Source organism: Heptranchias perlo, chromosome 32 (genome assembly GCF_035084215.1).
Source record: "Heptranchias perlo isolate sHepPer1 chromosome 32, sHepPer1.hap1, whole genome shotgun sequence".
NCBI classification, from domain to species: Eukaryota; Metazoa; Chordata; class Chondrichthyes; order Hexanchiformes; family Hexanchidae; genus Heptranchias; species Heptranchias perlo.
In genome coordinates, this window is record NC_090356.1 from 3540388 (window position 1) to 3554179 (window position 13792).

Genomic DNA, 13792 nt, shown 5'->3' on the forward strand with positions numbered 1-13792 from the left:
ATCCCCAAATCTCACGAGATTTGCCTTTGACTCTCAGCGTGCGCGGGGGAGACAGTGTCGTCCGGACGCGCGCGCGCGCGCGCCCGCGCCCCCGACACACACACACGCACGCACGCACGCAGGTCGCGCGCACGCAGCGCAAAAAAAAAAAAACGACGCGACGAGCGCCAGGCGCTCGCTCTTTCGGGTCGGGTGACAACCTAACCCGATAACCGGAAGCTGCTGGCGGCTGATGGAACGGCGGCTTGACCAATAGCGCGTCGATCCGACAGGCGGAGGGGCGGGAGGGTGGCCCGCTCGGCCCAATCGGCTGGCGGCAGTGGAGTGGGGTGGGCGGGGCGGGTTGTGTGCCCGGTGCTCAAGGTTGGTTGAGCGGCGGTCTCTCCGGCGGTCGGGTTTAGGGATGTAAGTGGGGGACTGAAATGGCTGCCGAAAAGAAGCCGGAAGGTAAGGGGCTGAGGTGAGGGGGGGGGGGGGGGGTGGGGGATTTCTGTGTGTAAAAAAAAAAATCACCGCTATTTAATTTTTAATTGCGATGACAACCTTCGAGACGACGAAAAAAAGCTAAATCTGACAGAACAAGGGGGTGTGAGGTGCTGCGAATGGAGCAAAAAAACGGTTTATCTTAAATATTAAAAACCGCTGCCGGTGTGAGGTGCATGGAATATAGAGCAGGGCAAACGGCTGTGCGTCTCTCACAGAAATGGAGACAATGTCTGAATATTTTTTATCCTCTGCAACTGTCACTTTCTACAGAGAGAGGGGAAAAAATAATAATTTTAAAAAAAAAAATCAAATAGACAAGGTTGTGCGATGTTTGCTGGCGGTAAAATCCACAAGAGGGCGGTAACGGATTGTTTATCTGGTGTGAAAGTGATTTAACTCTTCTCACGCTCTCCGATATTGAAGCACTTTAAGTAATATACTCCAAATAACCGGCAAGATCATTATCGACCAGCGGAAAATTGCATGCAACGAATAATCCAGTCAGTTTTATATTTTGGCTTATTTTAGTTCAGGTGTAAATGATCAAAACCAAAAGAAATGAGAAATTCTAGAATGTCTTGGATAAATTTTTATCGGAATTGTGGGGAAAATATTGATACCAGAATTTAGATTACTTAATTAATAATATTTTGTTTTATGGACAGCAGTAGATTCAGGCTCCAGAACAAAAATTCTACACGTTTTCAATTTACTAGAAATTATAAACTTATTAGAAAAGTTTTTAAAAATTGTACAACTTAAAAAAGAGTGATCCTTTGAATTGCAAAGTGTTAAAAGACACTCTCCACGAATGAGTTGTCTTCCATTTTACTATTTTAATAAAAATATATATCAAATAACTTTTAAATTTTCACACTAATGCTTTGAAATTATAAGTATGAAAATGTAATGAAACTCTTGAGTCGCCAATCCCCAAAACGATAGAACAGTCTGTGATTTTCCTGTATGCACAACAATTTGTGCAAATGAGGAGAAAGTCATGCATGATATAGTAATTCCAAGTCAATTCTTGTAATTACAGTCGGGTATTATTTATACCATTAACATAAAATACTGATTACACTGGTATATTTTACTTGCAGATTTGTAGCATCTGAAACATTCTATGTATTTGTTACAGAAAAAACTAATGGCATAGCAAAAATGTAGTAAGTTACTTGTAGATCTGGCCGATGTATAATGCTGGTGGAGATTCCCAGGAATCTAGAGCAAAGATTACTTACCAAATCAATTTTTTAGTAAATGGGATTTTTAAAAAGTAAAATCACTCATAATACTAGTAGCAGAGAAACCAATTTTTAATACGTTGTACGATATCTGTGATTTTTGTTTTGTGCTAAATGAAATTTTCATCATTCCAATCCAGGAATAGCGATTGTTCACTGTTGTGTGTGCTGAGGTACATTGGGGCATCTTTAAGGTTTTTAAAAGTCTTTATCGATGATTGTGAACATAATCTTTTGAAAATATATATTTAAGAGTTTAAAAAAAATTAGGGAGGAGGCAGCTTTAACCCTTTGTTTCACTGCTGCTGTTTGACATGTGGAGCATGTCTCTCTTTTAAGTAATACATGATGTGGACGCAAATCAAGCCTAGCTCTGTGCTAAGACGAGCCAGTCTTTATTTGTGCCCATATGATGCGGACTGTGCTATTTCTTTTAAGGAAACCCACTCATGTTGCACCTATGTAATGTCTGTCTGTCTTCAAGATTTAGACTCCGAACAGAAATAATATCAATTCTATTGGACAAGGCTATTTTGATGGCTGCCAAGATTTTTCTTCTCTCCTCTTGGCTGCTGGTTTTGCTCTTGATTAAATTATCAGTTTCTCTTTCAACAGAAGGACCAGGTCTCAGACCCAGAGAGACCCTGCTTGCGAAAAGCAGCCTCCCCTTTCCCCTGTAGGCATTTGAGCAGCTTACAGTATTTCTATCATACAACAATAGCAATGAATCAAACCTTCTATGGTGGACTGTATTATCTCAGTCAAGCTGTTAGTTCAAGGAATCCCTTTATAGTTTCACCTATTCTCTGGCAACTTAGTACTGAGTAATTACATCTCTACCGTTTATAGGGAAAATGAAATGAAGCAAAAATATCTAATGAAACTAGTATTGTGCATACTTTTTTGTTTCATGTGCTGATGGCAATAATATAAATTTAAGGAAATCAAGGTTACTGAAGCACAAGATGATAAAACTACAGAATTAATAGTAATTGGCCCATAGTGGGGGGAAAAACCACACTGTCCACTTGGAAATTGGAAAATGCTGCTTGAGACAGTTTGAAAAAACTAATTTGTCTTATTCCTTCCAAGTTTCAAATGTTCCATCTTATGTCCTCTTCCTCCCCGCACTCTCGCTCATTCACTCATTCTTTCCTAGGACTTCAGAACTGTGAAACATCCCACCTCCCTCAGCCTTCCCTTCCTCCTACATTCTACAGGGTTTTAAAACCAGGCTTTGTGTCATCTAATCACTGCTTGATTCATCTTCTCTCCTCAACCTTGGTGATGTCCTGCACTATGGGCGTTTGCCGACCCCGGTTTCTCAATGTAATAAAAGAAAAATGGGAATGAATTCACTGATCCATCTGACAAGTCCTGCAACCACTATCGTCAGCCTGTTGCTAAATGCACTGGTTCTGCCTGGTAGATTTATGTTACTTTTGAGTAGGTTCGGTGTCAGTAAATCTTGAGGCTATCTATTTGAAATAGATTTTGTGCGTTTAGTGATATTGACAAGGTGTTAAGATACACAAAAATAGAATTGTTGAAAATGTGTTGGTACTGTGATTATGTTTTCCACTTTTAATGAATTCACTTAATTTTCTTTTTGAATACTTTTCATGGCTGTTCGTTCGAGAAGGCAGAAAGCCTCTAGTAAGGGTTGGCGTCCACTTCATTGGTGTGCTATTTCATTGTATGTCCATCAAACTAAGGGTTTTTTTTTTCAATTGTTCAGTTGTAAGCTCCCCTTCTGAAAGCTCTGATTTTTCTCTTGCTCTCCCATACTGTTTAACTACCACTGGTACCTCACCCAAGGGTTCATTCTTTAAGTGTGAGCCAAGGTAGAGAGTGGCAGGATATTTTAGCATGGAGGCATCACAGCCAACCCCAGTCTTGCCCTCACCAGTGTTCACATTTTCTAACCGGTACCATGACTGATTTACCCCCTCCCCATTCCCTAGCCTGATGGTGCTGAGACCAATTAAGTTAATAGTTTATTTGCAGAATTTTCTTTTACTTAAAAAAGCAGTTTTTGGATATTGGAAAAATATGGGTTGTCATGTGTTTAACTGTAGTATTATAAAAGGAAAGAATTTGCTCTGCAATTTTTAAAATTGTATTCGAGGAATGGTTGCTGCAGCTATAATCTCTCTGTGGGTGTCCTTGGCATTCTTAATAAAAATCGGCATTTACCAAATATGCTAATGAGACAAAGTGACAGAATTTTGGCATTGCTCCGAATTTGCCAATGTCATTTGCTCCTGTGCCAGCAATACCTAGTAGAAGACTGCCTTCCGGATGTTTCTGCCCCTCTCTGTTTTTTTTTCCTGTTTGTTTTTTTGTTGAATGTGTATTCGGGGGTTCTGCAGGTGACACCTCTCTGTCTGAACACGGTGATTGCCTTGGCAACGGGCAGTTGCAGGGGCAGTCTGTAAACACCATGTATTGTTCTGTGAAGTATAAATGCGTAGGCTTCAAGGAGCTCCTGAACATTTACCTGACGAAGGAGGAAGCCTCCGAAAGCTTGTGAATTTAAAATAAAATTGCTGGACTATAACTTGGTGTTGTAAAATTGTTTACAATAGTAGAAGACTGGTATTGCAATGAATGTGCTATCAAACAGTAAGTGGTGGAAGATCAGTATTGCAGATGAGCCAGTGATATCTAGTGGCAGAAAATTGCTATTACAATGGATGTGACATGTTACTGCACCAGTAAAGGATTAAAAATTCTGTTATCCAATCTAGATGTTTTGTGTATTATACTGGAATGCAGATGTGTGCATTGTACAGTTTGCTGTACAGCCAGATGTGAAACTGGGGTGCTTCCTGTTTAAAATAATTGAAATAAAACTGCTGGTATGGAAAAGTGATTTATTGGTTGTTTTTGTTTGTCGGTATTTACTTTGTGTTGCTCCCCTCTTACCAAGGGAAGTGTCAACTGATCAGAAACATCATTTTTGGAAACTTCAAAACTTGTTTTAATTTGATTTATGTTCTAAAGTTGCAGGTACAAGGTTGGCTGCAGTGAATGTGGTTTATTTATTCATTTCTCCAGTTGGGTATACCTGGAATATAATGTAGGTTATTGTTGTTTTGCATCTTGTGACAGAGCTGAGATTCCACCCTTATCCTCCCTCTTAAGTGCTGGTTGGGGAGCTGAACTCTTTGATGGCCATTGAACTGTCCTATGTTTTGGAAGTGCAAATCATCTAACTGCAGTAGGCTGTTTTTTAAATAAATCATATTGAGTGCGGTTATTGTGGCAGTATGCTAAAGGCTGTAATACTGTCGAGGGGTTAAATCCTTAGCGGTTGCTGTAGTCTTGCATGCACAAAACAATTTTACATATTTGTAAAATATGCAGTTTTAAAAAAAGTAGTTTTGTTTAAAACATTAAAGTTCATGTTTTCTGTCGCAGTAGTTAGTTTTTTCTTTCTGCTAACCACTGTCATTATGGTTTTATATCTTACTTCTGGAAGAGGCTTATTTTGGTACTAAATTATGGGACATTGGAGTAAGGATGCATGGTGCCTTGGAAGAGTGGACTGCAAGCTCCACTATCATAGCTACAGCCAGCACAGCACCCCAGACACAGTGACTGGTTAAGAAGTATATTAAAACTCCCTTGTCTGAGTCAGAGCAGGAGGTCCCAGGTTCAATCCCCATTCTGCCCTGAGGTAGCTGATCTCGGCCAGTGTGGCATGAGAGTGCTGAAGTTGTTTTTGGCACCTCTGGGATGGGGAAAGGTAGCCAGGTGATTTTCCTTCTGATCCCTATCTTGGGACCCCTGTTGGAAAATGCTTGAATGGCGATGTTGGGTGAGGACAGCATTGGGTTCAACTTTGATGCCCTCTGTGCTTGAATAACCTGTTGACAATTACTTTCTATGCTCTAGAGTGAAGAGTGACCACTTGGGTGAAGCACTTGAGAGAAAATTGGCAAAAATAGAAGTGCTTACTAGTGAGTTTAGTAAGTTGATTCAGATTTGAACGACAAGGTGCAAACAACAGAAGCTTAGATTTCCTCCGAAACCTGTAGTGGGACTGCACCTGTGTAGGCATGTGCATGAAATGTCAAGAATAAGCCCGTGTTCATTTGCAGCAATGCCATTAATTCTGGGTGGTGAAATCTCACTGGCATTCTTTTACAATTAAGAAATACAACAGCCATGAATATGCGACTGAACACATTACATTTATTGAGTATTCCCTGCCCAAAAGTGAGTTTTATCTTGTTATCTTGATCCTATCAGACAAATAATGCAGATTATGTGCAGGATACTTTGTGGTGCTCCAAGAATGTCAGTGAAGTGTAATGGTGGGCATATGAAGCAACAACTTTGATTTATTTTGTGCCTTTAACATTCCAACATGCTTTAGGGGGTGTAGCAAAAAAAAATGGACGCCAAGCCAAAGAAGGAAATATTTGGAGGAGTGATCAAAAGCTTGGTCAAAGATGTGGATTTTGAGGATGGTATTGAGGGAGGAGAGGGATGTGGAGAGGCAGAGGGATTTAGGGAGGGAATTTCAGCATATGCTTATGGTGGAGCGAGAGTTATTTGGTGTGGGATAGGGTCTGAGCATCAGAGTTTTGGACAAGTTGAGGTTTACAATGGATGGAGGATGGGAGGCCAGCTGGGAGAGCAGTGGAATATTCGAATCGGGAGGTGCCAAAGACATGAATGAAGGTCTCAGTGGCGGATGGGCTGAAGTAGGGGTGGAGGCAGGTGATGTTATGGAGGTGGAAATAGCCATCTATATAGGATATGCGGTTGGAAGCTCAGCTGAGTGTTGAGTAGGACACCAAAGTGGTAAACACTAAGCTTGAACCAGTGGCTGGAGAGGGAAATTGAGTCAGTGGCAAGAGTATAGAGTTTGTGATAGGGCCCAAAGATGATGGCTTTGGTCTTCCCAGTGTTTAGCTGGAGTAGATTGTAGCTCAACTAAGACTGGATGTCAGACAAGCAGTCTGACCGCACAGTGACGGTAGAGATGTAGTGGAGAGGTAGAATTAATGTCATCGGTGTATGTGTGGAGAAGATTCCACGTCCATGGATGATGCCACCAAGGGGCAGCATGCAGGAGGGGGCCAATAATGGATCCTTGGAGGGACCTGCAAATGATTTTGTGGGAGTGAGAAGAGAAGCTAGTGCGTAAGATGTTCTGGCAGCAATCAAATAGGTAAGAGTGGAACAATCCCAAGGAGCTGGACAGTAGAGGAGAGGCGTTGGGAACAGCATGTGTTAACCACGTCAAAGGCTGCAGGGAGGACAGATGGATAATGCACCACGGTCACATACTACACCCATTTGAACTGTGCACCCAATAGTTTTGGTACATTTTGTCCTCCCAAACTTGGGCTTTGTCTGAAGATGCCATTTTGACAGTAGAGTGAAATACTATTGGCTGCAGGTGTGTCAATAATGGTAATAATGGTGGGAGCAATTCACACTGCTGCTGTCATTGGTCAGAGTGGTGATGAATAAGGAACTTTGCAGATAAAGTTTATTGGCCATGCATTTAATAATTTACTTAAGCCTACTGACAATGCTGATGTTAGTGCCTGTGCAAATGTTCACGTGAAAAGGACTTCCATTAAATGGCATGCTGCTGAATAATCAAAACAATACATAAAAGTATTGTGGTTTATAGGTATAGTTACTTGTGTGGATTATATTCAATATTCATCATAAGATTGTATGCCATTTTTGGGAACACTTAGACATTGCATATTATTGCAACCAGGAAATAATTTCTTTTTGTTCACCTGCAACTTGGGCCGTGGGAGGGATGGTGGCTGCCTCAACACGAGCTTTTAAAGTGCCTGAATGGTTCTATGTTATTGCCACAGTGGATTAAACTCAGATTGTGAGAGAGAATTGCAGCCATCAGCAGTAACAGGGTAACCTTTATCAAGAGTCCCGGGAGTGAAATTAAAACTGTCTGATAATGTACTGCTTGGAGAATATCTAAGCCCCAAAGACCAGGAAAGTTCCAGTTTGATCTCTGGTCTGTGCTGAGTTAGCTAATCTTAGCCAGATGATGATATGGGTGCTTTAATTGGCCTCTGGTTCCCTGGGCCAGAGAGAGAAAAAAATTGACCCAGCATTCTTGCTTCTGATCACAATCCAGTGACTCCTAATCTCTGTCTGTGTGGGTGCCTGCATGTGTGCACACACAAACACACCTCGGGTGGTACATGATATCCTCTGCATGTGAACAGCTTGCTCTCTAGACTCGCATGTGAAGTATGGCCAGTTGACCAAGGTATTGAGAGCAGCCACTCTGCATAGAATGGTATCCCAGCATGAATCAATGCCTTTGGGTGGTGGGGAGACAGCTGATATCTTGGACCGTAAGCTTGGTTCACTGCATCATCCAATGTTGCTTCTGCTAGTGAGTCATGTCAAATGTACAATTTTTTTTTTTACATTTTTATGTGCATGTTTTGATAAAACATTTTTTTCATTGAATGAGGATATAACAAATTTCTCAAGAGGTGTGTTTGCATTTGTTTCTGAGCCTGTTGTCTGATAACTTTTTTAAAAGTTTGTAGGATATTAGTACTTTTTGGGTTGCCTAATTTTGTTCTTTGCATAATTTCTAAAATGCAGTTTTAAAAAAATGTTCTTTAGCACACACTATACATCTGAGACAAACTCTAATGTATGATTTCTGTGCTTTGGTCTAATTTTGTTCTGTAGCATTAAATACATTATGTTGCTGTATAATTAGGTGTGTAGGACATCTCGTATCTCTTGCTTTGAGGCCTTGTTCCCGTGGGACACTGAAGCCTTCGAGCTCCAATTACAATAGCAGCATGTTTTTGGGAGGTGATGCTGAGAAGGAAAGAGAAAGACGTTTATAGTCAGATAAAGCAGAAATTGAGGAAGGAGCAGAAGAGCAACCCAGCAATGAGCCCCACCGATTGACTTGAACTTCAAGGATCCTGAGCTTTCTTGCAAACTCCCTTTTTACCTCTCTCCCCCCACCATGTAGAATATAATTTAAGAATTAAATTCTTGATCGAAAAGCTTTTTGGAAAAAATAAATCTAAGAAATAACTTCAGTTCTTTGGACTGTTGATAGTAATGGACGATTTTTGTTTCATTTTCTTTAATCTAGCCTGCACTGAGCTTTACAATGATAGGAACAGATTGGTTTGGATAGATTGAAAAGATGGTTTTCTTTGCATTGCCCTGTCAGTACATCACTTGCAGAGTACCCAAACTCCACCCCTCACCTCTGCAGTCCCAATCAGTAAACATTCTATTTTTGGTCAGACACCCATTAGTCTTTCAGTGCTGGCACCATCAAACCTTCTGATTATATTCAGGATTCATTTGTACGAGAGACTAGATTAAAGGTGTAGTTCACATGTGAACCACTAACTCATAGCCATCTGTTTTCCATGCTTGATTTGGAGTTACACTCAAGATTTGACAGTAATAGGGAGTAGTTGGAGGACCAGTCACTCCAGGTTGCTACTGCTGCCATATTGCCAGTTGGTAAGGCATGGTTGCAAGTTATCTTTCCTTCCTGTTGACCACGAAATGGTGCGCAGCATATCGGGGGGAGAAGGAAAGCAAATTTTCATTATTTTCTTTTGGCTGCAACAAGGCATAAAGATAAGTAGTGGTATTAATATGGTGAAACCTCCATTTATCCGTCGTTCAATTATCCATCTTCAGCCAGGACTTTTGCAGAACAAAGCCATGTTTGAAATGTTGCTTCATTGCACAACCTGCTAATGTTTCTTTTGCTATTTGTATTGTACACATCTTCATTCTTGTGGCTGGATATTGCTCTATGAAGTTTTGGGGAATCATGGTTTTCTGCCACTTTCATTATCTTGGGGGGAATTCCCTCTGGACAGTTGAGGTTCCATTGTACTGTTTCTATACAATATACAGTGTTGTATTTGTAATAATGGAACACAATTTGGCAACTAAAAGTGTTTACTGGTGCAAGAGGCTATATAACACAGTCTGCACCACAAGATTTTCACTTATTGGGCAACTGATTACCACTGAAGTATACTTTTAAAAATTGTGTATATGTTTATTAAACTACAAGTTTTGATACAGTTTGGCAGTCTTCTAATAAAGGAGCCAGCAAACTGCTAATGTGAGCAGTTGTTGGTGTATATTGCATAGTGAAGGTTTTGATTATTTGAAAAAGTTTTTGTGCAGCTTAATGTTGAATACAAACACACCTCTAACTGCAAGTGGCCCTGTTTGGTATGTCATGTCATTATGCTATTAGTAAACTTTGATACTTAGTAAACTATTAAATGTGTAGCAAATCACCATTAACTTTGATAACTAAATGGAGATAAATAGTTCCAAATATATTGGTCTCTCCTGCATTCTACAGTGTTTTTTGGGATGAAGTTGGATTCACAGCGATAGAAGTCAGCACATCTGAATATCTGTTAAATTGATTTTTTTCCCATAGGAACATAGGAATTGTTGGATTAAAAAAAGATCAAGGTCCATTTAGTTTGCCTTCTACCATCCTGATAGTTGCATGATACAAAAATAACAGAGTTGTTGACCATTCATGGCAATCATTCTCTCATCCGGGTCTGTTGTAGAAAATTGATATGAGGCAAGGAAAACCCCCACTGTGGTGGGAAGCTTTAGGAGCCGTAGGTTCAAAGTCACCTGTTTCCTGCCCCCACCCCCCCCCAAGCATTCTACACTTGCCACATGTCATATCTCAAATTACTTATATTCTAAGTGGACTGCTTGGCCTGACACTGAGCAATACAGGCCAGGAAGCTCCCAGGTTCAATCCCCAACTGGGGAGCATTGGGATGCTACAGCTGGGTTCGGTGTCTCTGTGCCGGGGGGTGGCAGAGCTCTTCTTCCTGATTGCTGTCCAGTGACTTTCACTGGAAAATGCACATTTGAGGATGTTGGATGAGGATAAGGTTGACTGTGATGTTGAGTAGTCTACTGATTCTCATTGTCCAGGCTCATATGTGAACTGAAGGGCTATTTTGGTGGTAGTGATCATAATTCAATTAGATTTAGCATAGTTATGGAAAAGACAAAGATAGAACAGGAGTAAAAGTTCTAAATTGGGGAAAGGCCAATTTTACTAAGCTGAGAAGTGATTCAGCAAAAGTAGGCTGGAACCAGCTACTAGAAGGTAAGTCAGTGTCAGAGCAGTGGGAGGCATTCAAGGGGGAGGTTCATGGGGTTCAGAGTAAACATGTGGGACTGCCAAACATAGAGCCCCTTGGATGACAAGGAGCATACAGGGTAAGATAAGGCAAAAAAGGGAAGCTTATGTCAGACACCGAGAGCTCAATACAGCAGAAAGCCTTGAGGAGTGTAGAACATGCAGGGGTGAAATTAAAAAGGAAATTAAGAAAGCAAAGAGAGAGCTTGAAAAAATATTGGCAAGGAAAACCCAAAGATGTTTTATAAATACATAAAGAGCAAGAGGATAACTAAGGAAAGAGTAGGGCCAATTAGAGACCAAAAAGGTAACCCATGTGTGGAGGCGGAAGATGTTGGTATGGTTCTTAATGAATACTTTGCGTCTGTCTTCACAAAAGAGAAGGACGATGCAGAGATTGTAGTTAAGGAGGAGGAGTGTGAAATATACTATGGAATAAACAGTGAGAGAGGAAGTATTAAGGGGATTAGCATCTTTGAAAGTAGATAAATCAGCAAGGCCGGATGAAATGTATCCCAGGCTGTTAAAAGAAGCAAGGGAGGAAATAGTGGAGGCTCTGACCATCATTTTCCGATCCTCACTGGATACAGGCGTGGAGCCAGAGGATTGGAAGACTGCTAACGTTGTACCATTGTTTAAAAAGGGAGTGAGGTATAGACGGAGTAATTACAGGCCAGTCAGTCTAACCTCGGCGGTGGGCAAAATATTGGAATCAATTCTGAGGGACACGATAAACCGTTGCTTAGAAAGGTACGGATTAATCAAGGACATTCAGCTTGGATTTGTTAAAGGGAGGTCATGTCTGACTAAGTGAATTTTTTGAGGCGGTAACAAGGAGGGTTGATGAGGGTGGTGCATTTGATGTAGTCTACATGGATTTTAGCAAGGCTTTTGACAAGGTCCCACATGGTAGAGTGGTCAAAGAAGTACAAGCCCATGGGATCCAAGGGAGAGTGGCAAGTTGGATCCAAAATTGGCCTAGTGGCAGGAAGCAAAGGGTAATGGTTGACGGGTGTTTTTGTGACTGGAAGGCTGTTTCCAGTGGGGTTCCGCAGGGCTCGGTACTGGGTCCCTTGCTTTTTGTGGCATATGTTAATGATTTGGACTTAAATGTAGGGAGCATGATTAAGAAGTTTGCAGATGATACAAAAATTGGCCGTGTGGTTGATAGTGAGGAGGAAAGCTGTAGACTGCAGGAAGATGTCAGGTGGGCAGAAAAGTGGCAAACGGAATTCATTCCGGAGAAATGTGAGGTAATGCATTTGGGGAGGTTAAACAAGGCAAGGGAACACAAAATAAAGGGAGGATACTGAGAAGTGTAGAGGAAGAGAGACACCTTGAAGTGCATGTCCACAGATCCCTGAAGGTAGCAGGACAGGTAGATAAGGTGGTTAAGAAGGCATACGGGATGCTTTCCTTTATTAGCCAAGGCATAGAATATAAGAGCAGGGAGATTATGCTGGAACTATATAAAACACTAGTTAGACCACAGCTTGAGTACTGCGTACAGTTCTGGTCACGTTACAGGAAAGATGTGATTGCACTGGAGGGTACAGAGGAGATTTACGAGGATCCAATTACCGCCCCATCGGTCTACACTCAAATCATCAGCAAAGTGATGGAATGTGTCAGACAGTGCTATCAAGCAGCACTTACTCACCAAAACGTGCTCACCGATGCTCAGTTTGGGTTCCGCCAGGACCACCCTGCTCCAGACCTCATTACAGCCTTGGTCCAAACATGGACAAAACAGCTGAATTCCAGAGGTGAGGTGAGAGTGACTGCCCTTGACATCAAGGCAGCATTTGACCGAGTGTGGCACCAAGGAGCCCTAGTAAAATTGAAGTCAATGGGAATCAGGGGGAAAACTCTCCAGTGGCTGGAGTCTTACCTGGCACAAAGGAAGATGGTAGTGGTTGTTGGAGGCTAATCATCTCAGCCCCAGGACATTGCGGCAGGAGTTCCTCAGGGCAGCGTCCTTGGCCCAACCATCTTCAGCTGCTTCATTAATGACCTTACCGCCATCATAAGGTCAGAAATGGGAATGTTAGCTGATGATTGCACAGTGTTCAGTTCCATTCGCAACTCCTCAGAAAATGAAGCAGTCTGTGCCTGCATGCAGTAAGACCTGGACGACATCCAGGCTTGGGCTGATAAGTGGCAAGTAACATTCGTGCCAGACAAGTGCCAGGCAATGATCACCTCCAACAAGAGAGAGTCTAACCACCTCCCCTTGACATTCAATGGCATTACCATCACCAAATCCCCCACCATCAACATCCTGGGGGTGACCATTGACCAGAAACTGAACTGGACCAGCCACATAAATACTGTGGCTACAAGAGCAGGTCGGCGGCGAGTGACTCACCTCCTGACTCCCCAAATCCTTTCCACCATCTACAAGGCACAAGTCAGGAGTGTGATGGAATACTCTCCACTTGCCTGGATGAGTGCAACTCCAATAACACTCAAGATGCTCGACACCATTCCAGGACAAAGCGGCCCGCTTGATTGGCACCCCATCCACCACCATAAACATTCACTCTCTTCACCACTGGTGCACCGTGACTGCAGTGTGTACCATCCACAGGATGCACTGCAGCAACTCGCCAAGGCTTCTTCAACAGCACCTCCTAAACCTGCGCCCTCGACCACCCAGAAGGATAAGGGCAGCAGGCACATGGGAACAACGCCACCTGCACGTTCCCCTCCAAGTCACACACCATCCCGACTTGGAAATATATCGCCGTTCCTTCATCGTCGCTAGGTCAAAATCCTGGAACTCCCTACCTAACAGCACTGTGGGAGAACCTTCACCACACGGACTGCAGCGGTTCAAGAAGGTGGCTCACCACCACCTTCTCGA

General features: G+C 42.1%; 1 protein-coding gene across 1 annotated transcript in view; it reads left to right on the forward strand.

Moving 5' to 3' along the window:
• Positions 1 to 369: 369 nt before the first annotated feature.
• The window catches only part of camta1a (calmodulin binding transcription activator 1a), an 801272-nt gene continuing 787849 nt past the window's right edge, over positions 370 to 13792 (forward strand). Inside the window, exon 1 of the mRNA XM_067970230.1 lies at positions 370 to 447. Within this exon, the coding sequence (XP_067826331.1) occupies positions 423 to 447 (25 nt within the window). The 5' untranslated portion in view covers positions 370 to 422. The remainder of the gene's footprint in view (positions 448 to 13792) is intronic.